Source organism: Miniopterus schreibersii (genome assembly GCF_964146895.1).
Source record: "Miniopterus schreibersii genome assembly, chromosome: 15".
Taxonomy (NCBI): Eukaryota; Metazoa; Chordata; class Mammalia; order Chiroptera; family Miniopteridae; genus Miniopterus; species Miniopterus schreibersii.
Window position 1 is genome coordinate 24,991,145 of NC_138115.1, and position 26,367 is coordinate 25,017,511.

The following is a 26,367-nucleotide window of genomic DNA, read 5'->3' on the forward strand; positions in this document are numbered from 1 at the left end:
GCGTTGTCCCATACACCAAACGGCTGCGGGTTAGATTCCTGGTCAGGGCACATACCTAGGTTATGGGTTCATTCCCTGGTCGGGGCACATACAGGAGACAACTGGTCAATGTTTCTCTCTCACATCGGTCTCTCTCTCTCTTCCCCCTCAAATCAATAAATGAAAATGAGGAGGAAATAAGAATGTATATTTGCAATTGCCTGTGTTTTGCATGAAAAAACTTTGGAAGGATGCATAAGAAAATGATCTCAGCGGTTACCTGGGAATGATGGGGGCACAGAAATGGGATGGATGGAACATGGGTAGGAGCAAGAATTTCAAGTTTACCTTTTAGTTGTTTTAGTGTTGAACCACAGTACAGTAATACACTGTCTTGAAAAAATTAAAAAAGCCTTATCTTCAAGCAAGAAAAGGCAACCCAAGATAAAAGCAAGCTCACCTGCCAGCCAACTGGATGCAGTTTCAGTAACAAATATGTATTCTCTGAGTGGAAACCATACATAGGGCCTGCGACCAGTAACATCATTTATTCAGATGCCCAAATGGTTTGAAAAGCTCCACGGCAAAGATGAGACAACTTAAGGCTGAAATGCATGAGGCAGGGCACTGCTGGACCCGGAAGGGGAATAGCTCAGAAAACCCCCACTAAGGTTGTCCTACTCTGAATAAAGAGTATTGATTGAGAGCAGAAGCCCCTCAGAGATCGGGGCTGGGACAAGCCTTAGCGTTTTCAAAATGATTCGTAAAATGAGGCAAACCACGAGTGACAGATATTAAGAATCTGCCCCTGGCCTTGGTTCACCTCTGGGCCTCCCTTATATTCTTAGCTACATATATTAAAGGTGGAGTGCTTACTGCGGGCCAGAGTTTTCCCCTTAATCCTCACAAAAACCCAACAAAAAAGGCACGTTATTCTCCCCATTTTCCAGATGAGGAAACTGAGGTCCTGAGCCATTCACAGCTGAGAAGGAGCAGAACTCGAGCCCCCCATCTCACCGCAACCTTATGCTCTTAGTCCCTTCTCACAACACCTTCTTCCTACATTTTCATGCAGAAATACTATGTTCTAGCCATTTAAGGCTTCTTATACTCTCCAAACACAGCCTGTTATTCCCTACTCTGTTCCATTCCTTCTCCTTCCTCTGCCCAGAGAAACCCTCCTCCAGTGCCTGGCCCCAATACTGCCTTCTCTGTAGGGTCTTCCTTCTTCCTCCCCAGGTCAAAGGAACAATTCCTTCCTGTTCCCGTATGCTGATGGACCTCTGGGACATCAGTGTTCGCTGAGCCTAGCACTGTGCTAGGCACTTTTCACATGCTGTGGAATTTAATTCACCACCAGCCCTGTTGGGAAGATATTAGCCCCATTTTACAGGTCTGTCTACTCCAAAGACTGTGTTTATTCCATAAGACCCTGCAGCTTGCAGCAGTGCAGTTAATGGTCTCCATGTCTGTGGTCCCACTGCAGCTGAGGGACCTATTAGGACAGGCAGGGGAGCATCTTACCCGGCCTCCGCCCTCCCCTACACTCAACAGCTGCCAGAGCATCTTGAACAGAGCAGGCACCAATGAGCAATCTGTTCTTATCCAGTCACTGTGCGCTGCCAAAGAGTGCCAGCTATGAGTGATTGTTATAACACTAGGTTTTTAAAACAAAATTTAAAATAGAAGACAGAATTGGCCATTAAAAGAGAATAAGGGAATGGGAGCAAACAATACTGCAAAAATAATTTTTAGAGTAATATTGATTTAGAATATGATGATGATAATAAATCAGTAAGGAGAAAGGTGAGAATGGATGATTGTCTCTAAGTGTGTGAGCCCCCCTATACACACAGAGCCCACCCTTCTCAGGGAACAGGCCCTGGATCCAGAGGCTAACCCCTACTCTCCATGCACAGTCACCCTGACCTCTGAACCAGATGATGGCACTGACCTTCAAGGACCCCATCAGATTCTCTCTTTCAAGAATCTGGACTTGCCAGTCCATCTGTGGGTGTGGCTAGGACTATCACAGACACAGAAAAACCAGAGGCAGTGACAGGTAGCTTTTCCATTCTTAGCTCCAGTCTCTGGAGGCCTGGTCATATTCTTGCCCTTAGAGTCTATGAGTCACTGTGAATCCTTACAATAAACGTCCCCTTTTGGCCTGAGTTGGTTTCTGTTACTTGCAACTGGAGTCTAAGCAGTAGTTTTCAGCAAGTAGGGTTCTGCCCGCAGGGAGGGTTTGGAGGTTGTACTGTCACAGTAATAGCGGAAATAATGTTTCTGACACCCAGTGGGTGGTGGCCAGAGGGCTGGACAGTCTTCACAAGGAAATGTTCTCAGTCCCATATAACTTCTGAATATACCATAAGACATTTCCACATGCAAAAAATCCATTTAAATAGCCTAGAACCTGCTTTTTAAAAATCTATAAACACAGTCATTTTTGCATAACATTAACATCCAGTGAATTTCCCAGAAATGTGACATTAATCAAGGAACATGTGTATTTTGTTTCGATCAGAACTTGTAAAAAAACAAAAACCAAACAAACATGTTCCAACACTTATTAAAGTCACCATTCCACATCCCTCAGTCAGTCTGTATTGGTAGCTGTCACAGTCCCCAAACTATATTTATGTATAAGCAACTGATTGTGTCATTTCGTTTTCTAGTGTGGGTGTGTGCAAGCATTTATACTGAGGTACAAAGAATTCTATAATAAATTTGTTTCCTATTTTCCTCCTTTATCGTATAGTTAGGGTACCTGATATAATTTTTAATTATGTATCTAGAAAGATTATATTTGAATTTCACTTCAGGATAGTTAAGGGAGCGCCTTAACTTGTTAATAAAAGGGGTGCTGGATCTGGTAGGACGAGCACTCCTGTTTTAAACCAGTGCAGAAGTTGTGTATGTGGTACTAACTATCAGAAGCTTTGGACAAAACTCCTCACTTAAGGCTGGCCCTCCAGAGCTTCCAGCTTGCCCCACTCTGTCACTCACTGTCATTCTCCTCAGTAATAATGGCTTTCAAAACATGGTGAAACCCAACAGGGCCAACTATAGGACAGGGGCTTTCCTTCCATCAAAGCTGAGGTCCTACGATGCCGGTGGAACAAGGAAACAGAGCATGGCCAACGGGTCCTCCCGATGCTTCCCAAGGCTGCTGACCAAGCAAAGGTGCTTTGTGGTCCCAGACTGAAGAAGCAGGAAACTGGGACCTCTTGAGGGTCCACCAGTTCTTTCTCTTCCCAACACAGGTGACCCCATAATTAACTCACCAACCTACCCTACGAACTGGCTGTACTACGACACAAATAGGGCCGCTGAGGAAAAGATGGCCTTCTGTGGGGAACACACTTGACCAAACAGACTCCTCGCTCAGTGGGGATCTGCCATGTGCTTCCCCCTGAGGCCTGGCCCATTGAAACTCATCAGGTGACTTGCTTGAAGTATCTAAGAACATGGGATGAATTGTATAAATTATGGCCCATCCATAGTGGAACAATATGTAGCCATCAGAAACGGTGGTGTTGATGAATACGGAAAGGTGATCACAATATACTAAGTGAAAAAGTGGGTAACAAAATAGTGTGTTTAGTAAGTACCACTGTGTGCGTGTGTGCGTGTGCAGGCATGTATGCGTGTGCGCACAAATGGGAGCACATGCATGAACACAGAAAGCATGAGAACTGATTTCTTTGTTGGGATTAGGGGTGTTATTTTTCCTTTTGCTTAACTGTATTTCCTAATTTCTCTTCCATGAATATACATTGCTTTCGTAATAACAAAAATGTTTTGTTTTGTTTTTTAATTTTTAGAAATCAGACATTTAATTAGCTATGTTGGAAGACTCAGAGCTGCTTGAGGTACCAGTCCGTATTTACCCCGTGGGCCCACAGCGCCTTGCCCAGGAGTACTGGCTTGAAATGTGTGCCAAATGGAAGTGGGGGAGAACAGGTGAGCGAATGGCTGTCACACGTACCTGTCTGTGTGAGCTCTCCCATCTCACAGAGCGGGTGATTGGGGAAAAGAGGCAGGGAGTGTAAGGGGCTTTCGAAAGAGGCTCCAGATCCTTTGGACATGTGACTAACGAAAGCTTCCAGTTTCGGGTGATATGGTTTCCTAAAGAGACAACACAGAGATTTAGAGGTCGGCGTGCTCCAAAGCAATCTGCAAGGGTTTCCAACTTCAGCAAACAAAGTCTCAAGTGTGGTTTGCCCTTTCTCCCCTACAATAGGTAATCACTCAATCACTCTTAAATTCCAATATTGTTATCACTCAACCACTGACCCCTATACACAGCAACCCCCACTCTGAAAGGCCAGCCTGAGCTCCTCTCCTCTGCTGCAGTGCTTGTCACTCTGGGAGTCGGCTTTGCACTGCACCACCCGGTTCCCAACCTGTGCTCCTCCAGTCTCCCTCTCCAGGAGGCCACTGACCCTCACCAGACAATCATGCCTAGGCTGGCAGTCCTTGATTTGTCCCTCCCCTGCCCCTACACATCTGCCTCCCAATCCTGCAGATGTGTCCTTCAGGGGCTTCACACTTCTCTCCTGCATCCCTGCAGCCACTAGCAGGGTTCTGGCTCAGACAGCTTCCGTCTGGATGACACAAGTTCCTCTCTGGACTACCTGCAATCTAATCTTGCCCCTCTAATCTGTGTTCTCCACTGCCAGAGAGATCTCCTTAAAAGGCAACCCCGACTCATCACTACACTTCCACATTGCTACCTTCTGGAAGGAGCCACGTGTGCCTGGTCCCACTTCATCAACGTTGAGGCTCAGGGCTCCCCAGCTCCCTCTATTCTAATGCTGTGCTCTTGGAAACATGCAGCGCACCAACCGACTTCTGTTCCCCTCCCACACCTTGTCTTTCACGCTTCCAAGACTTTCCATATGCTGCCTCTTGCTCCTAGAAAACCTGCCCCAACCTTTACCTGGGTAACCCTTAATCCTTACCTTACCTGACCTCTGGAGAGTCTCTTTTGAAAAAAATTAACTGATTAAGATAACCAAGACCTCTACAGCTCTCTATAGTTCATTGTGTATTTTGTACATACAATATGTAATTTCATGGGGGTCACAAGGAGCAAAAAAACCCCAGTATGTTTATGAGATCTGACTTTTTTTATACTTCTGCCATGGAGTACATGTGGTAAATCAAGATTTAATTTATCTTTCTAGTCACTAATATACAAGTTCCCTGAATAATGAAATGACCCATGAATACATACATATTTTCTCTGAATAATGAAATGACCTATGAATATGTACACACTTTCTCTGAATAATGAGATGACTTATGAATATTTACACCTTTTCTTTGAACAGTGAAATAGCCTATGAATATATATACATTTTCCAGCTGAACAGAAGTGGATAGATAGAACAGCTCCCCGCTAAACCTAATCAGCATGAAAAGAAGCAAAGAGAAATTGTTCTAATGGCAGACTCCTGCTGTCTGAAAGCCCAATTAACATTGACAATGCTTTAAAAATGGCTGTCGAAATAGGTTTAATATCTTTCAAAACCACAAAGCTAAAAAAAAAATCTATCTTTTAAAAAATAGGTTTTAGAATTAGAGAATGCTAATTGTGTCATACAGTATAATCTGATAACTCACCCTGGAGTGCTGCAGGGTAAGCTATTTTTCCTGAGGCTAAAATACATAAATATTTGCAAACTGGGAAATAAAATTTTCAACTGATGATAATGAGGCTGCCAATATGAATGCACATAAGCAACGGTTACGCATCAACAGGAGTCAGATGTGCTGCTCTGGGCCACTCTTTCAGGTTGGTGATGTCGGGGGATCTGGGAAAGCGTTGCTGCCAATTTTAGAAACAAAATTTCACGACTGAAAGTGTTTGCTGAGATGTCCCGGGTTTTCAGGGAATCTGAGTGCTTAATGATGTGTTTGTTTCTAATTGTGTTCATGGAAACTTGTTTTTGGTCGGACAAGATGAAGATTCACAGAAGGAAAACTTCACTTATGGGAGAGAAAACAAATGGCTGGATCTTTTTAACAGGAAGAGAACTGGGTAACCCGGGTCGCCTGTTCTGGATCTGAATGACCAAGTCCTGCTTGCCTAGTCCACAGCTCTATCCGGGAGCCGAGAGGGGACCTAGCACATGGCAGATACTCCAAAAAGGCATGTGAATGAATTCACCTGGGAAGTGCCCCCTCCTTGGATGCTTTGGGAAAAGTCCAAATCTGCCGTAATCCATAGCAATGAATGTGGCAAGTTCCAAGTATTTATTAAAATGTTCAGATTTTGATGGAAATATTTTTTAAAAAGGCCATTGAGGGTGAGACTGCTAATTGTGACAAAGCCTCTCTTTGACCAAACTTTAGTGAGTCTCCTCTGAACTCTCTTTCTAATCAGTCCTTAACCTCTGGACTTATACCTGTCTTTGTATCTCCCAGTTTTAGCAAAAATCCTGCTAAGTTGGTTTAACCAGCTAGAATCTCCCAGTCTTGATATCTGATCAAATACCTCATCCCCAGGGGGTCTCTGCTCACTCTGGGCTGATTCTTTAGCAAGAATCCTGTCAAGGCGACTTAGCCAGAACTACCCCCTCACCCCTGATGTCACCTCCTAGTAATCTTCCATTCACTAACCCCCACTTACTCCTTGGCTATAGATCCTCACATGTCCATGCTGTATTTGGAATTGAGCCCAGTTCTATACTGAGATCTCCTTTCCCCTACTGCATTAGTTCCTGAATAAAATCTGTTTTTATTGCTTTAACTACTGTCTGGCTCTGGCTTTTCTTTTAGTTGCACTCTAAAATCTATTCTCTTCTTGGGAACTTGTTTAGATCCCATTTCTGAAGTCCTAGTGGTCAGGGACAGCCATGTGACTCAGTGTTCACCAATGGAGTGGAAGGATGTGTCTACTTTCTGGGTTCAGGCTTTCGATTACTGCCTGTCCCCTTCACACTCTCTTCCTTCCCTGTGGCCACTGTTCAGGCCTGGCAGGGACCAGGTTCGTCATGCAGACATCCCTAGACATGGGGGGAACAACACATGGAAGGAACCCGGAGCCTTGAATGACCAGAAGGAGCCTAGTCCTAGACCTGGAACATTTATCTCAGATCTTCACACAAAGAAGCAACAGGTTTCTTTGCTATTCAAGGCAATGCATTCTTGGCACCCTAACACAGAAATGATTACATCTGTGACAGTAAATTTTCTTCAGGAAAAATTCATGCTATTGTAGCCTCATTGGAAATCTGCTTTAACATTGACAATTCAAAGAATCAAAAGTGCTATTTTTAGCCTTCAAACCATTCACTTTGGCATTCTCATTTACATTTCTATATGCACTGTTCATACCTATATACCCCACAAAGCTAGAGACAGAACCCCGAGGCTAATCTACACACCCACTAGAAGATTTATTGCGTTCCAGCAATAACCTGAGCAATTACTGACTTCTGCACAGGACATTACGACAAGCAGACAAGAGACAGAAGACCAGTGACACTGTTATCAGAAAACAATTCAAAAAAGCTTACATGTCTGAAAACTCGAATGAGTTCATATCACAGATTTATAGAGTTTAGGCTAATTAAATAACTTATTATGTTATAATACTAGTAAAATGAAATTCTGAAAAGATAAACTCAATATACTTTCCTCAGCCTTCAGCTTTCTGGACACTTCTGCTTTACTTGATGTGACCGCCAGCCTCCTCCCTGCTTCCTGCAACTCTCCAGTCTCAGAACCTCCTCCTGCCTCCTTCCCCGGACGCAACTTCGCCACCTCCTCTCGGGACCCTCCTTTCTCTCTGTGCCATTACAGGTTGGCATTTCCCGGGACTCTGTTTTCGGCTTTTCCCTCAATCCATAGGCCCTATGATTCCACTGAAGCCCATGGCCGGACATTCAAAGCATCAGATGACCCAGTCCCTACCCACCTCTCCACTGCACGCTCAAACTGTCCACCTCCTCACACCTTTGCACAGGTAGGTCTCACCGCCCCAGGTACTGTTTATCATCAGCTGCTACCTGACTTATTCCTGCACACCTGTTAGGTCACTTTCTCTTGGTGGCCTTCCCTGATCTACCATTCCACCTCCCCTCCCTGCCCCCAGCTGAGTCAGGTGCCCCTCCTCTGGCTCACGCCTCCAAATATGCTGCCAGAACTACTTCCACTTTTCTTCCACTTCAGTCTCTAATACTGTCGCGGCTGCTAACCTGTGCTGGCTGCCATCTACTGGGGGCTTACCGTGGGCCAGGCACCAGCTCTGTCTCTCAAAAGGTGACTAGGTCCGCTGAGGGCAGTTACCTTCTGCGAATCCTTAGGAACCCACTCTCCCCTTCACTCCTCCAGTCCAGCTATCTACTAGTCTTCTTGTTACCCATACATGCCCAGCTCTCCTGGCCTCAGGCCTCTGCACTTGCTGTTCCCTCCATCTGGAACCCTCTTCCTCCGGATCCTCACAGGGCCGGCTCCTTCACTTCATTTAGGTGCCTGCTCACATGCCACTTCCTGGTACGTGAGCCAGGTACATGTGACAGTTCCTGGCACACGACATGCATTTAAAAATAAAATTTATTGAATAAATACTGATTTATCAATGTTCTTTTCCTCTTTGGATGTAGAGAAGAGTATACAATTCATATTCACAAATGCAAAAAAGTAAAAGCATTTACTAAACACTGCTTGTCAACGGCTAATAACCTTACTAATGGCTAAACATAGTCCTCTAAGGGTAAAAAGAGCATCTTTGTGACAAGGCACATGGCATTCAGGATGCAGCTTCCACTACAAAGACCCTGGAAGCCATGCAATGTGTCACTGTGAAGGGAAGCACTGGGGCAACTGGCCTGCATGGACATCTGGCTCCTCTTCTTCAGCTCATTGCACGGCCCAGACATCCCCTTTCACTAGACTAAAGTGACGGCCACACTCCAGGACTCACTGCCCTTTAGGAGGCCAGAGAAATGAATAATTTGTGAAGCTCAACTAGCACCTGGGGAGGGGGCAGGCACTGCTGGTGACCTTGATCCCAAAGTCCCAGAGGCCTGAAATGGATTAAAATAGCTGGGAGTCTGCCCATTCTTACAAATGACAGGTCAACATTTACTGTTTTTAAAGGTGGAATTAGTTAAATGACATTAACTAATTAAACATGCATGCCCCACCCACTTTCTACAAAGGACTTAAAGTAGATCCTAAAAATACAGAACGTTTGATAAAATAAAACTAGGCCACAAGATCGAGGCCAGGGAAAATGAAGGCAGAGGCAGCTAGGGCAGCCGGTCTCCAGAAATGTGCCTCTCAATGGGAGCTCCAGAAACGGCCCCACCTGTGGGTACTGCCATCGCTGACAGAGCGAGAAGCCCTGGGACCTGTTCCAGCTTCACGACCATGGCCACTCAGGGAGAAAGAGGCTAGGCCTCAGGAGACCTCCAGGCTGCTGTGGTAAGTGAAATGTCACCTCCTTATCAAGCTCTTCATATGGAGCAGGCTCAGGGCTTCACTCTCCCACCTTAGTCAGACTTCACAAGGATGTGAGAAGGGAGAAATCACTATCCCCAGGTTGTAGAATAGGTGTGAGGCTCAGAGAGGTGAAATGATCTTCCCTACATCAAACAGGTACAATGACCTCAGAGGATTCCATGCCGAGACTTAAATCTGACAAGATCACATGATAGGAGCACATGATAGACAATTATGACTGGGATTCTCACTTAGGTCCTGAACTCATTCTGCAACCAACCATGTCCAATAACTATCATGTGCCAGGCTCGAGCTGGGCATGGGTGATACAGGAAGGAGTAAGACCCAATGCCCGGAGAAGCTGGCAGCGTGGGGAGGGCAGAGACAATCATGCTGGGAAGGCAAGCTGAAAAGTACCAGGGTGCACGGGGGGTGGGGTGGGGGGGCTGCAGGCTGCCAGGTGGCCCTGCCCAATGTGCCCTTTTTCTGGGAACAACCAGGGTGGCCCCCAGAGGCTTTGAATGCCCAGGGACCTTCTAGCAACAGCTGACTGGTCTGAGGGCAGACCCCTGGTCTGAGCTTAGTCTCTCAAATTCTCACTTCTAAGAATTTGAAGTCCAGATACAGGAAGAGGACCAGAAGCTGCAGGTAGCCAGGGATGAAGCAGAGTACTGTCTAGGAAGCCCTGGAGGCTGTCCTGGGTCCGGCCAGCTCACAGGTCTAGTAGCCTAGCTGTGCCAGAGCTGTTCAAAGGGTGAGTATCCAGCCAGCGTGCAAAGGTAGGACTGTGCCAGTTGTTAACACATAGAAACTCTGCTGTGCCCAATTGAGCAAAACCACTTCCCTATGCTGTCCTGCCTGCACCCCACCCTGTGCCCTCTGCCCTCCTGCCACCCTGGGTGCTCCAGCCCATCCCCATGATCCAGAAACTAAAGAGTTAATACCCAGCACAGCAAGTGACCTCCACCCCTGTCCTAGTCCTCAGGCCAGTTAAGGTCTGATCATTAAATATTTTGTTCCAAGACCCTTTCCATATGTCTTCCTTTTCAGTTTGCAGTGCCTGATACAAGCAGAGGACCCATCCTCGTACACAGGGAGAGGTTTCCTAGAGGGGCCAGCATCTCTGGGGGCCTCGGAGGAGTTGTAGGAGTGGGCCGAGCAGGCATGGGGGAAGCAAGCCAAATGGCAGCTGCGAAGGGGGCTAGCAAGAAGTGGGCATGGCAGGGGCAGAGGATCCCAACGGGAAGGCTGGCACAGATGGCTAGAGACTGGAGGAAGAAAGCTAGTGTCTGCATGGCATCCTGACACAGGCTGGACTCCACCAGGGTGTATTCCAACCCAGGCACACTAGGACACGCCTCCACGCTTGCTGAACATAGAAAAGAAAACACAAATACCCAGATTGCTAGCATCATGACCTCAAGCAGGAAGTGAAACAATGTATGAAAGTCTACAGTCACACAGTATTCCATGATGTTTTTACCAAAGATGGTTCACTTCATCTTCTCCGAGATTCAAAGAGTTAACCTGAAACTCCCAGGTTCACACTGCGGTCCACTTTGAAAGAGCAGCCCTGGCTGCAGGGAGGCAGTCCGTGGTTCCACCAGGCTGGACCTGCCTGGGGCAGGCTGGCACCCAGAAGCTTTCCATCAAAATGATGTCTTCCCCACTGAGCACTTCCCTGTCTCCTCGCCTCATTCAGCAAATTCTGCCTGGGGTGTTATGTGTCCCAGACACGTTTGCTGAGGCCTGGCCCATCATTTTTATTGCTAACTGTGCCTCCAATTTTATAGCCATGCCCTTTCCATATGCACCATTTCCACTCTTTTCAATTATTTTTCATCCTAAGGGCTCTCAACCAAGAGCAGGTTGTCTCTACTTCTGTAGATATTTGAAGTAGTAACTTCCATTTATATGGCTTTGCAAATAAACGATAGTATTCACCTTCCTCTCTCATCTCACTTATTCCAGCATCAGCATTGTCATCCCCATTTCAGAGACAGAAGACTGAGGCTCAGAGAGACTAAGGAACTTACCTGTTGCCCTGAATGGAACAGCCAAGCCAGGTCTGAGGACTCCTAACCCAGTGCTCAATGCACCAAGTCCCAAGCCTTTCTCAAACTGAGGAACAGCAGGGTTGGGCTTTATCTGCTGTGTGGTCTCACACAGGTGTCCTCACCTCTCTGGGCCTCTGTTTTTCTCAACTGTGGAATGGCATTTACATGCAGGATTATTCTGAAGATCAGACTCCTGGCCAACAGTACTCACTCGGTGATAAGTCACTCCGCATCCTGTCATTCTCGCATCCTGTCAGTCTTGTCAGCATTTTAACTAGGGCAGAGATAACATTCTTGAAAGGAACTTTTAGAGAAAGTGTAATTTACCTGTTAGCCACTAGAGTGCAGTCAATTTCTGGTCGTTTGGTTTTGGGAATGACATACAGTGGGTATCTGTCCCCATGTCGAATGAACACATGTGCTGAGACCAACTTAAAATGATGTGGAGCGTGACCTGCAAGAGACAGACGGACAGAAAGAGAGACAGACAGAGACATTGTATTGCTATCACCAGTAAGTATCAATCCTTTTCACGTCACAGAAGTGAGGAGGGGTAGCTGGTGGAAGGGTGCTGTGCTAGAGGTGGGGGTGGGGGGCCTCTGAATAGGCCCTCAGGCAGGGCAGAGGAACATGAGAGGGCTGGTATGTTCCGGACCCCCAGAAGTACTGGGGAGGCTCTTGGGGTGTGGCTGGAGGCTGGAGGCCAGTGAAGTGTGGCCAGGAATATTCCTGTGGCTTCACTCACATCCACAGACTAGGGAAGGCCCGCAGAAATACTGGGCACATGACTTCTGCTTCAAATCTCTCATGAACAAGGCAGGGCACAAACAGATTCAACATCATTCTTTGATACACTCTAAGAAAAGCAAAATTCAACGCAGAAATCGTATTTCCCCACACCTTTCCTGCAAGGCACCAGCAGAACATCCTAAGCCCCCAGAGAGCCTACTTGGAACAGCTGGGGGTGATGCCTTAGAGGGGAGACTAGGGAACTCATTCAAGGACACAGCTTAGTGGCAGGCGCAGGAATTGCACCCGGGCCCGGGAGCTCCTCACCACCACCTGAGCTGCTTGAGGAAGGACCAGTCCCCAGAGGGGTGTCCATCCCGGTACCAAGCTGGGCAGCGCAGGCAGGCCTACCTTCCATGCTGCGCTCGGCCACACTGGGGATGTTGCAGTACAAGAGAGCTTCGTACACCGGGTCCGTCCCAGGGGGCTCCGTCACGGGGTCGGGCATGATTCTCTTTCGACTCTTGCTACTCACTCCATTCTTAGCTATCGACATCGGGATCAGGTGGACTGCAAGGAAAGTTAAGCAGGTCACGACACACACAGTCACAGGGGACACTGGGCCAGCTGGAGGGGCACAGAGTGTGGCTGGATTTCACCTTGAGTAACTATCCTTTCCCTCAGCATAGACTTTAGTGTAGCAAGAAGTCAGCTTCCCCTCCAGGAACTGTTTCTTGAGCCCCCGCTGTGCCTTGCCTCTTTCCTGATGCCAGGGTCCTCTCCTCACTAATAATTATGTAACACCAGTGGGCCACCCCACAGAAAGGGGCCTCACTCATGGTGGTGAAGGAATAACTTACACACTAACTTCATTCAAACTGATGACCTCCTTCCTAACACATGCTTGTTGAGCTGATGCTCTGAGCCAGGCACTGTGCCCCATGCTTTGGGTGAAATACTCCTTGAATTCTCACATGAGAGCACTGAGGGAGGGGTTACCTGAGCAGCCTGGGGTGGGGACCGTCAAGCAGCTTCCTTAAGAAAACACCCATGCTAGGCCTGGAAGGCTGAAATGAAGCTGGCTACATGGGGAAGAGGAGAGAAGGGTTGTGCAGCGTGGGCAAAAAGCTGGCTCAGGACACCCTTGGAAGCCTGGGCCAGTTAGCCCCACCAGGGCTGACGTGCAGGGAGCCCAAAGGAGCAGACCCCGAGCTGAAGGCTGCCCCTGCCCCGGCTGCTGCGACGCCTGCCGCATTAGCTCTCCCAGGCCAGGGCCTGGGGCTCCAGGACACTGCTTCTCCTGGCCAACCTTGCCCAGGTCCTCAGCTCCTCCAGCCACTCTGTGGGGCAATGAGGGATCAACCCAAGCAGATGACAACAGCTCAGATGTCATCAGGCAAGCAAAAGGGACCGTGGGGGCATCAGAAGAGACAGTAGGCAGGCAAATCAATGAATAACGAGTTTCATTATGTAGGTGTAAAAAAATCCATGAATCTAGGTAAGGCTCTGGGACCACTGAACCACCATGGCCAACCTGAATAACAGAATAGGAGATGTCTTTATTGATAATTAACTCAGTACCAATAGGCATGCAATTTCTCCATGGTGTGATTTCCAAGCAGATTTCCATGAGCCACCTGTACATATGAGTCTCTCATTTGCAGCTGCTTTACCTGCTCATCTCATCTACAATTACTTTCATTCCGTCGGCATATCTACAATCTTCTTGTATAAAGATGCCAATGGGATGTCAACGTCAAAGAAATGGCTGAGAGCATTACCTCTAAAGCAGTTCCTTGGGCTCCCTCACTCGTAAAAGCAATGAGTACACTTCTTAGAATCACGAGTAAATAATCAGGAGCTGTTTCCCACAGGCCCCCTCCCCTCTCTGCCCACTCCCGCCTTTCCCAGTGCACAAGGATGAATCCATGTGCATCGTTAGCAAACACTCCTGTAGCTCTGACTAGCACACAAGCCAAACTGGCCAGAACTACTTCTGCCAGCTTCCGATTCCATCACAGGAAGAGTGGACATCAGCCAGGCAATGGACATCAGGCAGAGGCAGGTCAAGGGGCTGGCCTGGGGTCCCACAGCCTGTAAGCCCAGGCCTGCTAACCTCCTGGACCTGATATTTATGCAGCTTTCATCCACCCATCCAACACTTATTGAGCATCTGCTGGGAATTCTTCAGAGGATAAGAATAAGGTCTCTGCCCTCCCGAGGCTTACAATCTAGTTGGGGAGGGTGGTAAGATATTAAATAATAAAAAAGGGGAGCAGGAAGCATATGACCCTTGCGAGGGAAATGGCCTTCTTAGTCACAGTGCCTCCGCACGCCGTGGCTGCTGGTTTGGGGGCACAGGTCCAGGGATGGTGCGGTACAGACTAGGGTATAAAGGAAACACTGGGAAGTCAGCTCGAGAGAATAGCCAGTAACAGCCTTGGGCAAAAGCTGACCTATCAACAAGTCTTGGCTCAGGATCCAGCACTATGAACACATCTGGAAGGAGGTGTTTCATCTAATGATGATTTGCTTCTTTTAATTTTAATTTTATTTTATTGGATTGATGGTCACCAGGGAATAGAGAAAAGGAGAGAAAGGACGCCAGGTCAGGGTCAGATTGTAACTTACCGGCACAGGCCCCTAGCCCACAAGCCTCCATCTGGCCTTAGGCCTCAGGCCACCTTAGTTACTTCCCCAAACTCAGTGATCCACAGGGTCGGCAGGTAACGTTATAACCGGGTGTCTGCAGCCAGCTCATTAGCTGGGAGTCATTTAGACTTGTACAGAGATGGGTCAGCGCCTTTCCTCCAGGGCACCGAGTCAGGGCCCGTGGTCTCTAGCTCACCTCCCCATGTCAGGGTCTGCCAGGGCAGAGGACAACAAGCTAGCTGCACACCTGGCCTCCTTCCACCAGCTCTAGCCTTAAGAGCCTGCTGTATGCAAGCCCTTTACAGGTGCCTCAGAACTGACTTTGACAGAGCACCACGGAGGCCCCCGCCGCGGAGGTGCCTTTCCTCCTGCGGAGTGGCTCCTCCCCCAGGCCAACCTCGTAGTGTGGTGGGGTTGTCATGCTGCTCCTCCAGGACCCTGTTCTTGCCCTGCTGGCTGCTCCAGGGATGGGGACCTGACACTAGCCAACTGTGCCAATAGAGGCTCCTTCCAGGTAAGAGAGGCTTCCCCCATGGAAGAGTCGGTTTTACAGGGGGTTAGGCGGCCTCCAAACCCGATTCTTGCCATCCGTGCCTCAAGCTGCCTGCCGCTGTACCTGCTCATGTTGTTTAGTCAGCCCATCGTCTGCTTACACAGATCCCATGGCAGGTTAAAGTTAGGTGCTGGTGATCCATAGGTGTCCAGTGAAGGCAAGCATGATTGGGCTAATGCGCTGGCTCATCACTCTGGGCTCAGCTGGCCCCCAAGTCACACCACTGACTGCACCAGCAAAGAACCTCATGGGACCAATGTGGGGCCCCACCATCTGCTTTTTATCTTCCTGGCTCCAGGGCTTGCCTCTCCCTTGGTGGGACCTCAGCCCTGGGCTGGTCGCCTCCCTAGGGGTTTGCAGTCACCTCTTCCCTGGGACTCCTCTTTTCCAGGGCCCATTAAAATCTGTCTTGTCACCCCTGTGCCATAGCTGTCCATGGTTCTGAATGCAGGAAGGCAGTGTGGGGCTGGGGGTCAGAGTCACAAAGACCTGGGATCAAGCGCTGGCTCAGTTACTTCCTAGCTGCAGGACCTCCCGCAAGCATTCCTGCTTCGCTCTGCATCATTTCCTTCATCTGTAAAATGAGCCCTAGTGTTGTCACCTGATTTCTCTGATTTCTCCCCCCCAGTAATCCAGAGGCTCTTCAATTTTCTCTCCATCACTGGCCTGCCAAGGAATAATGATTTGTTCTAACAGGCAATTCCCACAATTCCCTCGGTGCTCTTCAATCCACTAAGTTGCCTTAAATGCCCAATCTGCCTCTACCGTGCACCGAATATAAAAACGTGTGTGTAATTCTCAAATATAAACCAGAACCACAGCACCAGAGCCCACAGTTTCGGTATTTGCCTTCAGACATTTTTTTTTAAAGGCAGGGGTAGAAATCATGCTTACAGGAAAAATGTGAAAAATCACGTCCCCATCTGTACACGTTGAGAGACGTGGTTTTACACAGACAAGAGGGATCAGCTGGATCCATGGTTCCCTTTTTGGTCTACCCACTTTGGGCCACAATACGACACCAACCTTTCTTGTTATCCTGTTTGTTTGTTATTTTAATATGTTTTTTAAAAATTGATTTCAGAGAGAGGAAGGGAGAGGGAGAGAAAAATAAAAACATTGATGAGAGTTATTAATTGGCTGCCTCCTTCACGCCCCCTACTGGGGATCAAGCCCACAACCTGGGCATGTGTCCTGAACAAGAATTGAACCTGCGACTTTCTGGTGCACAGGATGGCGCCCAAACAACTGAGCTACACTGGCCAGGCTGTCCTCATTCTCAGCCATTCTTCATCCTCACTCTTGTTGCCTCATGGTGAACCACTGTCAGGCAAGAATCTAGTAAGTGATTTTGGTGCCAGTGATAAGGCTGGTCCCATTCAGAGAGCCAGGAAACCACAAGAGGGATGAGTAACAGGGTTGGGGGCTCAGCTCCTGCCCTAGGCTGTTCCCAAGCTCTTATCTCCTCCCTGCCCCACCCCTCCCTCTGATATCTGCCACTGACACCCAGGCCCACAGGATTGCCAGAGTACAGGGGCAGGGGTCCCACTGTGGCCTGAGCCCACATTCAGCCTCTCAGGGGGCCAGGAAACCTCACACTCCTCTGGGGTCACTGACAACTGGCCTTGACCTAACAGGGTCCTTTGGGTTACATGATGCAAGCACCAAGGACTCCAAATCATGACAGACACTAGACCTCGCAGAGTCCAGAACAGCACCCCCACCAAAAACCAAAAAAACAAAAAAAAACTGTGGAAAGAATCTCTGCCTCCTTAACTATCTCAGGGTCTAGATCCCCTCTGTCTCGCTTTTGAGAATCTGATAAAAGCTACTGATCCTCACCCCTGAAAGAGGACTGCATATGTAAGCTTTTGAATTTGATTTCTAGGGATCCAAAGGACCCTGAAACCACAGGAGACAATACAGGCATCTATGGGTTCACACTAAGAACCAAATGTACCTGGAAAAAGGTGTTCAATTTCAATATCCTTGAGAAGAGGTTTTTCATTTTTCAAAATGAAAAGGGATCTTTACAAGTCATATAAATGTGTTCATCCTAAAATAGCCATTCAATACTATGGTATAAAAAGAAGTGAAAATCATCCCTAATCTTACCAGCCAGAGAAACCCACAGTAAACATTTTAGTGTGCATGTGTGGCTGATGTCCTGCCAGAGGTTAAACCAGCACTTCTGTCCCTCCTTTGGTGGGAATGGTGACAGTCACTATTCCAAAGACACTGTTTCCCCTCCCCAGAAAGGAACAAATAAGTTTCCTGTGTCTCAAAGATCTGCACCCCATTGAGGCCACCAAACCGAGGAAGGCTGGTCAGTCATCTGCCTTCTGTGAAAAGGGTCAAAAGGAGGAGGGGTCAGGCGGGTGGGAGATCGTGGGGAGCCACTTCAGTGAAAGAGACAATGCGGCTGAGGGAGGGACCTGCACCCTCAGGTATTTGAGATTGTGAAGACCAGGTGGCCCACTCTCCCGTCAATACCTGGGGCTGGGGAAAGACAGAGCTCTGGCCATCGGGGTCCAGCCCCTCAGATGACATAGGGAAACAAGAAAGGGAGGCAGGAAGGGCAACAGGTGATGCTGAAGCCTGAACCAGAAAAATCAGAAAGAGGACCCACACATTATGGCTGACTCCCCATCCTTCCTGCCCTGGGGCAGCCTGGCTCTCCTGGGCCCCAGTAAGGTGTGAGCTGTGGCCGCAATGGCGGGGAGGATGGTGAGAGGCCCCAGAGCTCTCTCTGTTGCACCCCTGACTTTGCCCTCTTCTTCAGGATTCAGATTCTGCCTTCATGGATGAAAATGCTGTGGTAAATATATGTAATGAAATATTACTCGGCCATAAAAAATGAAACCTTACCATTCGCGATGGATAGATGGACCTAGAGGGTACTATGCTAAGTTAAATAAGTCAGACAGAGACACTACCATATTATTCTGCTTATATGTGGAATTTAAAGAACAAAATAAATGAACAAACAAAATTATAACAGATTCATAGATACAGAGAGAAAGCTGGTGGTTGCCAGAGGGGAGAGGGGTTGGGACACTGGATGAAAGAAGTGAAGGGACTAAGAGACACAAATTGGTAGTTATAAAACAGTCATGGGGAGCCCTAGCCAGTGTGGGTCTGTTGGGCATCGTCCCGGGCACCAAGGGGTTGCCTGTTGGATTCTTGGTGAGCGCACATACCCAGGCTGCAGGCTTGATCCCCAGTGCGGGGCACATAAGAGGCAGCCAACAACGATGCTTTTTTCTCTCTTTCCCTCTCACTTCCTCTCTCCCTAAAAATCAATTAAAAATCTTTAAAAAAAAAATAGTCACAGGGCAGTAAGCAAAGCATAGGAAATATAGTTAATAATACTGCGATAACTATGCATAGTGCCAGTTGGGGTACTGGAAATTTAGAGGGGAATGCTATGTAAAGTATCTGTTTGCCTAACCACCAAGCTGTACACTCGAAACCAATAAAAAATTAAAAAAAAAAAAAAAAAAGGTACTGCCCTCAAGCCCTCATTCCTGATAAGTTTCATGAACAGCCCCATCCAAACCCTTCCCTCAAGGTGGGGCTGCTGTCAAGATCACAGGGCTCCTCCACCTTCCATTACCACTTAATTTACTCTAAGATGGACTTTCTCTCTCTCTCTTTTTAAAATGTCATCAGCTTGGAACAGGAGCTTTATTGCCTAGACAAGGAGGGGGGTCCCGAGCTAGTTAGCTTAGTGATGCAACTCCACCTGGGCAGACTCCCACGTGTCCTTGGCTCACCCACTCAGTGGTTACTGCCATGTAAACACATCCTGGAGCTTTCTCTCCTAATTTGTCTCTCTTCATACAGCCTTGGTGATCTACAGATATTCTCCTTAATTCACTGACAACTTTTACTAACACTTTCTAACTAACCCTGCTAGTTTCCTCTTCTCTAAATGGGAGATTCCCCTTCTTATCAATACGGCCGACTACACAAAGGCGCGCGAGCACACACACACACACACACACGCACGCACACAGCTGGGTAAGCTGGGGCTCCTCAGCTGCCCACCTGAGAACTTAGGGTACTTGCCTGCCTCCCTTGGCTCAGGGCCCCACCTCTCTGCTGTTGTTCTGGCTCCTTTATGGCCTCTCTTCCTCTGTCTGCCCAGATTTCCTCTTTTCCCTCCATCTGCACCACCGGGCACAAAATCCAGAGCTGACAGGGCTCAGAGGGTGGGGACTGTGGAGGAAGAGAGAGCTCACACTGTCCCTAAAGGGGCATCCCCACCCACCTGCTCAGGGACTGTGGGCCTCAGCTTGTTGGACAGCCTGGTTTTTAAAAGAGGGGTTGGAAGTTTATGTGAAATTGTCGAGTCTTAAAACATTGGTAAATAAATTTTAAAATGTGAAAACACAGGTTGGGCCAAACAAAACAAACCTACAGGCTGTCGGTCTGGAGCAGTTTCCACATGCTCCTGGGAGACCTGGTCTCCCACGGCTTCATAAACTGTGGATACCAAGTCCCCAAACAGGGTGTCTCTTAGGCTCAGCCCCTGAAATCCACCCTCTGGCAGGAAACCACACCCATTCACACCCCACCCACTTGGGCCTTCGGTACCTCTGGTGACCCCAATGTACCCCACTGATTCCCCTGAGCTCTCCCTCCTGCTCTGCCCCAGCTCCTCCAGCTGTCTGGCCCTTGTCCTGCTTCTCTTGCTCTGAGTGCTCTCCCGAGGCCTCCCCTCCCAGATCCAGGGAGCCATCAGCCCTGCATGGTGACTTCCAGTCTATGTCCTGGGCATTTCCTTCAGCCTCTGGCACACGTATCCCAGATGGACATGAGATTATGAGAACGAATGCATGAACAGATGGGTGACGGAAGCGTCCACTGAACTACTTGAGTGAGACTCCTACACGCCTCCAAGTAGCCTCCAGTATCACCCACCCACCGACAGTAGCACCCAAATTAGTGTTCATTAGACTCACCCAGGGGGATTATTAAAAATGCAGATTTCTGGGTCCCACTCACACCAAGATTCCAAGTCTGTAGTGAGGGATTCAAATTGTGCTCTCTCTTTTTTTCCCCGAGCATTCATCCTAACAAGCTCCTGGGCCACTCTGATCAAGGTGCTCAGGGGACCACGCTTTGGCAAACGCTGTATCGAACTGTGGTCTTCCTAAGACACAAATCTGGTGGTGTCTTCCGTGCTTCAGCGGCTCCCCGCACCTTCAAGATACAATGTGGTGTTGGAGGTGGCCCTGGCCTTTGTCCACTTTCACAGCTACACGCAGGTGACTAGCCCCATCCTTCTCTCACTCTGCCTTTGCATTCCCACCTCCACCGGCCAGGAATGCCCTTCCCAGCTTCCTTCTTGGCCAATTCCTACTCATCCCTCAAGGACGAAGCTCAGATGAACTTCCTTAGAGCCTCCCAGGTTGGATCAGCTTCTTGTCCTCTATCTTCCATATCATCGTGCCATAAATTCTCTCTAATTCACTTTATTTAACAAACATGCACACAGTGACTACTATGTGCCAGGCACTATTCTACGTGTTTCATACATGTCAGTTTACTTAATCCTTTACCGACCCTATGAAATAGGAACTCTCATTATCCTCACTTTACAGATGAGGAAACTGAGGCATGGAGAAGGGAAATAATGTGCTACGTAGCTGGCAAGTAGAGGACAGGGACTCGATCCAGGTAGTCGGGCTCCAGAGTCCATGCTCTGTCTCGTGTCCTCACGTTGCCGCCTCTTACCTGTCCTAGCACGTTGCACACTGTGTTCCTGACTCTCCACCAGACAGAGAACTCCTGCAGGCCTGGAGAGATTAACCTCCCAGCCCAGGGCCTAGCAAACAGTGCAAACTCAAAGAACCTTTGCCGAAGGACAAAGCTGTGCATGCTCATGACACTGAATCAACATAAAAATCACAAAACCTCAGAGTCTGAAGAGACTTTAAATGGGATCAGGTGCAAGGACGTGCCTAATAGTCTGCTCTTCACAGACTGATGCTCCAGAGGTGGCACACCACCCGTTCCATCTCTGCGTGACACTGACGCTTGACTGAAATGTGTCTCCATGGTCACGCAGAATAGGCCGGACTTCTCCTGCAGAAAGGGCTCTTCAGATACTGGAGACAACCCTGGGGCTTTCAGATCTGCAGGGCAATCTTGCCCTCTTCTGCCTGGTTAACCCCTACCATGGCCAATGAACTCTGATAAAAAACAAATAAATGTCTGATGTGTTTCAAAAGCCCCCCCCCCCCCGCCCCCAGCTAAAGTAACATGGGCCTTGGCAGCCTTGGGAACAGCAAGAGCCCTGGTTTCTGAGGATGGTGCATTTCCCAGAACTCTACTGTTGCTTAAAAGTTTTATGTTGATTAGGCTTCCAGAGCCAAGGGATTTCCCACAAGGTCTCTGTTCTCACACCAGTCTTGCAAAGCAACAACCACAATTACAACAACAATTCACTCCATTTTACAGAAGAAATAGTGGCTCCAGGAGGTAAAGCTTCCCCAAGGGCACACAGCTGCCAAGAGGCAGAGTACCATTCAAACCCAGGGCCAGGACTCCAGAGCTGGCCTGCTCCTGTCCTGCTGCCATTTTGGGAATGCTGGTTTTAACACAGTGAAATGAGCATAAAATAAGCGCCAAGGAAAGGCTGTGTCAAAGCAGGAAAATGGATGATTACAAATGAGCAGAAAAAAGAAAAACAACTAACCGTTCCCGAGTCTTTGCATCCCAATGGCCTTTCTCTGCTGCGCTTAAGGAGCCCCTCAATTTGAGGTGTTATTTTCCCCCTTGTGCTCATTTTAACTGCAATAACTAAAGATATTTACACCTACTTGCTCCCTTCCACAATTTAAATATCAGGAATTTCAGAATTTCCCTATTTCAAAACTCAAAACATCAAGGACTCAAAAATACAAAATGAAAGACTTTCATTAAAGGCTATTAGCATAGAGCAAGTTATTAGCACCATTTAAAATAAACATATTCTGAGAAACTGTGAACTGCATCTTAACTTTTTTTAAATCCTTTCTCTACCACTTCTACCCCTGACAGTGTACAGAAATGCCCAACGCACATACACACTTAATAAATATATGTGGGCTCATCATTTCTTTATCAAGAGAAATACAAATATTTAAACAACCTGATGTTTAAAATTGTTACCTTGGGTCATAACTTTCTCATGTTCAAACCATCAGAAAAAGAAAATTAACAACATGACAAAATAAAACATACAATCATCGCAGAAAGCAAAGCTGTACCGTTCACTTAAAGCATGAGAAAACCGAGTTATATCTGATTGCATCAACTATACCCTCTAAAATAATTATAAGTGCTAGTTTAGTATTCAAAAATTAGCCAAAAGAAATGGTGAAGAAAAAGTCCCTATATTTCAGGGTAGGAATGAAAACAAGTATTACTCAAGCATATCCTTTCATAGCATGAATTAGTAAAGTTTCTAACACCATAAAAATTAGCAACCAACAAAGCAATTAAATAAGCAATTAAACTCCATTTCCACAGAAACGTGTAAGTCCCCAAATTACATTTTACCTAGAAATAGAAGAGCAGTAAGAGTATCCATATCTTAATAGCTTTCCGAACTCCAACGTATCCGAGAAGGAAAGAGCTAAGACCCAAGCAGGGTAATTTACCCTGAAAAATTTTCCTTTCAGAAAGTATGGCTGAAAATTGGCTCTCCTAAAACAGAAGGGACTTTCACAAGAGTTATATAAGCAAAACACACAGGCCAATTCAGTGACGTGGAAACCACCTCATGCAAAAGAAACGCAGCGAACACAAGTAACCCCCATTCACGTCTCAGATCCCGTCACCTCCTCAGAATAAAAATCCAGGCTGATTGGAACCTCCCACATCTGCAACCAAAGGATGGAAAATTTTTAATAAAAAGCTATAAACAATTAAACGACCGAGTCCTAATACACTTTTTGGAAAGGATTCCTATTTTATGGTTTGTTAACCATCTGGAGTATCTTTAAACTTCCTATGTCCACCTTCTCTTGGCCACTTCTCCAGTTCTGGAAGGAGCAAGTGAGTATTTTAAATTCTCTTTACTGTTGGAAATAGCCTGTCATATGCACCAGATGTGTGCATGGAATCTGTCACAAACTGGAGAGGAATCAGGGAAACTTGCTCAAAGCCTCCTCTCTTCAAGCCACTTATTTCATGTGCCAAGTCTTTCCCACTTTCCTCGGCACACTTGGGACATCCCACTCACTCAGCCACCTGCTTGTCTTTCTATCATTCAAACTGCAGCAGAACACCACCTCCTCACAGAGCCTTCCTTGGTGGTGATGGGTGCCAACCCCTCGTCTCCCGCCCATAAGGTGAGGAGGTAAATGGAGGGAAGGCAGGTGACAGCAAGAACACCATTCTCAGCATGGCACAGACATTTTGTTGACTTCAAGTATCAGTACCAGGAGGAAAGGGAAGCAGGGTCAGCCTGCTTTTCAGGGCAGGTAGAGATTCATTCATCTAACAAACATCATGAAACACCTACTGAGTGGTGTGCAGAGCAGTCCCTCGGGTACAGAGGAAACAGGATGTGGTCCTGCTCTCAGGAAGCAGACAGTCTCATAGGAGGAAAAGATACAAGAACTGAAAATAATGATACTGCATGGGTGGTGCAAGGAGGGGAACAGGTTCAGGACGATGTACATCAGAGAAGCTGGGGGGCCACGGGAGATTCCTGGAAGAGAAAAGGGCTGAGTGAACCAAGTGGAGGAGAGGAAAAAAGGGAGGTGAGGCGGAGAGCACTCCAGGCAGAGGGGCCGGGGGGATCCGGGCACAGAGAACAGACTGGATATGGAGAGAATGCCTAGCAACTTGGCAATGCTGTGTCACCGAGTCCAAGGTGAGAGAGGCCACAGGATGGCGAAGGGCCTCAGAGACCATGGGCCACCACTGAAGGGTTACAACCAAGGGTTGTAGAGCCAGATCTGTGTTTGAGGGCGGCTGCTCTTGGGGGAGCAGTGCAGTGCACAGATCTGTGCCCAGCATGAGCACAGGCTCCCTCTCAGGGAAGGGGAAAGTGCTAGGCGGTGAGGTCCGTGGCCTGGCTTCATGAGTCACACTCTTGCCTCACCACATCCAATTTCCCATACAAAGTCCCTGCAGACAGGGGTCTGAGTTTCATACTTAATGCCCCTATCTGCCCCAACAACTCCAACCCACAGCCCACTGAACATAAAATGGACACCCAACTAGCAAAGAACCAGCCAGAGGGCCAAATACCTCTGCTCTTTGTGGCTCGGCATGACAAGAAAACAACCTGGGCCACTCAGTGCATCTGGGAATCTAAGAATCTGGGAATAGCCAGGCAGTTTAGGAATCTGTGCAGAAGCCAAACGCAGGTCACAGGGCCTAGAGTGCAGTGCACTCTAATTCCTCACAGCCGAGAAAGACACCCAAACAACCACTCAGTGGTTTGAGACTCCTGCTGTCAGCCATCCACCACTAGCACCAATAATAAAAAGACTCATTGTTTTAAACCCACTGTTCACTTGGACAACAACTGCTCTGGGCCTACTTGTTTGCCTGGAGGGTGCTCTACTCCAGAGAGAACCCCCTCCCCTCCCGGATACTCACAGAACTGCAGGCTGAGGCTCAGGAAGGCCAGCAGAGCAGCTAGGGCCAGCAGCAGCAAGAAGCGATTGCGGAAAAGCATTATTATTTGTTCTATCTCCTCCTCATGGTTTCACCTCAAATCAGGAACATGCCCTGTGAATAAAGCAGAGGCAATAAACACGTGTTCGGAGCTGGAAAACCAAATTTGCCAACTGAAAATAATCCAATTAAGCCCAGGCCTCTGGCAGGCCGACGTGGATCCTCGTGAGAGAACAATAGGGAGCTGTGGGTTCCGTCTCTGCCCTGAAATGAGGCCACCAAGAATGGGTCCATCAAATTAATAAGAGGAAATCAGTTTGTGAATGGTTCATTTGTCTGATATCAACGTGGAACAAGATACTTTACAGCATGACCTTTCCAAAGAAAAAGGTAAAGGAATCTTATTGAGCACTTACAGTGTGCCAGACAATGAAACGTTTCCCGGACCAGCTTACGCTCATCCCATTCTGACTCCCAACTCTGTCTCCAACTTTTTTGATGAATGTTTTGCTAAGATGACTGTGGTCTTCTTTATTTTCAACGTTAACCTGAATGTCAGTCACTGCCACGTATCCCACAGTAATGTCTTTAGGGACAGCTGGGGTGTGCCAGAGGATTCACTCCTTTAAGTAGTCCCCTCTGCTAATTAGAGACCTTGCCCCATTGAGCTATTTCAGCCTATCCATGGGTCTTCCTGCAGCCCCACCCACCCATTCTAATTTTCTCTAACCACCTCAGAACTATACAAAAGGACTTTTTAAAAAAGGCAAAATGGCCCAGCCGGGCGTGGCTCAGTGGTTGCGCATCGACCTAGAACCCAGGAGATGGGAGATCGGGGTTTGATTCCCCGTAAGGACACGTGCCTGGGTTGTGGGTTCGATACCCAGTTGGGGGCCTGCAGGAGGCAGCTGATCAACAACGACTCTCTCATCATTCATGTTTCTCTCTCTCTGTCTCCCTTCCCCTCGCTGAAATCAATAAAAGATATTTAAAAAAAAAAAATGTTGAATGAGGCCCTAACTGATCCTTTTGTGAAAAAAAATAAATATTTGCTATAGGTTTTACCCCATCACTCATAGATACCAAGTTTATCTCCCGGGCTGATTGGCATTTGAAATAGAACTTGAAAATGACACTATCTTCAGAAAAGGCTCTTCAACTAAAATAAAATTAAAACAGTCATTTCCAACTGGATATTATGGGCAGAATCTCTTCAAATACAATCTCCTTCAGAACGATCAGATGAATGCTCATCTGCTGACGTGGTGAGGGATGCACCACTTTCTGAGAATATAGAAAACTACTAAACTGCGC

The 26,367-nt window shown here is 47.6% G+C and overlaps 2 protein-coding genes across 4 annotated transcripts in view; both read right to left on the reverse strand.

The window, feature by feature from the left end:
* The window catches only part of PXYLP1 (2-phosphoxylose phosphatase 1), a 29,111-nt gene extending 3,991 nt beyond the window's left edge, over nt 1-25,120 (reverse strand). For 2 of the 3 annotated variants that reach the window (XR_014000320.1, XM_081159175.1), the window contains exons 1-4: nt 25,036-25,120; nt 12,636-12,794; nt 11,823-11,949; nt 3,971-4,110 (exon numbers count right to left, since the gene is read on the reverse strand). Coding sequence is in view for 2 of the 3 variants with exons in the window: in XM_081159175.1 (XP_081015301.1) it covers nt 3,971-4,110; nt 11,823-11,949; nt 12,636-12,794; nt 25,036-25,114 (505 nt within the window). In the remaining variant the exon portion in view is untranslated. Of the gene's footprint in view, nt 1-3,970; nt 4,111-11,822; nt 11,950-12,635; nt 12,795-22,980; nt 23,130-25,035 lie in introns of those variants that run through there. The other variant, XM_081159176.1, reaches the window with a different exon arrangement.
* The window catches only part of SPSB4 (splA/ryanodine receptor domain and SOCS box containing 4), a 111,953-nt gene continuing 110,666 nt past the window's right edge, over nt 25,081-26,367 (reverse strand). The window contains exon 2 of the mRNA XM_081159178.1: nt 25,081-25,167. Within this exon, the coding sequence (XP_081015304.1) occupies nt 25,145-25,167 (23 nt within the window). The 3' untranslated portion in view covers nt 25,081-25,144. The remainder of the gene's footprint in view (nt 25,168-26,367) is intronic.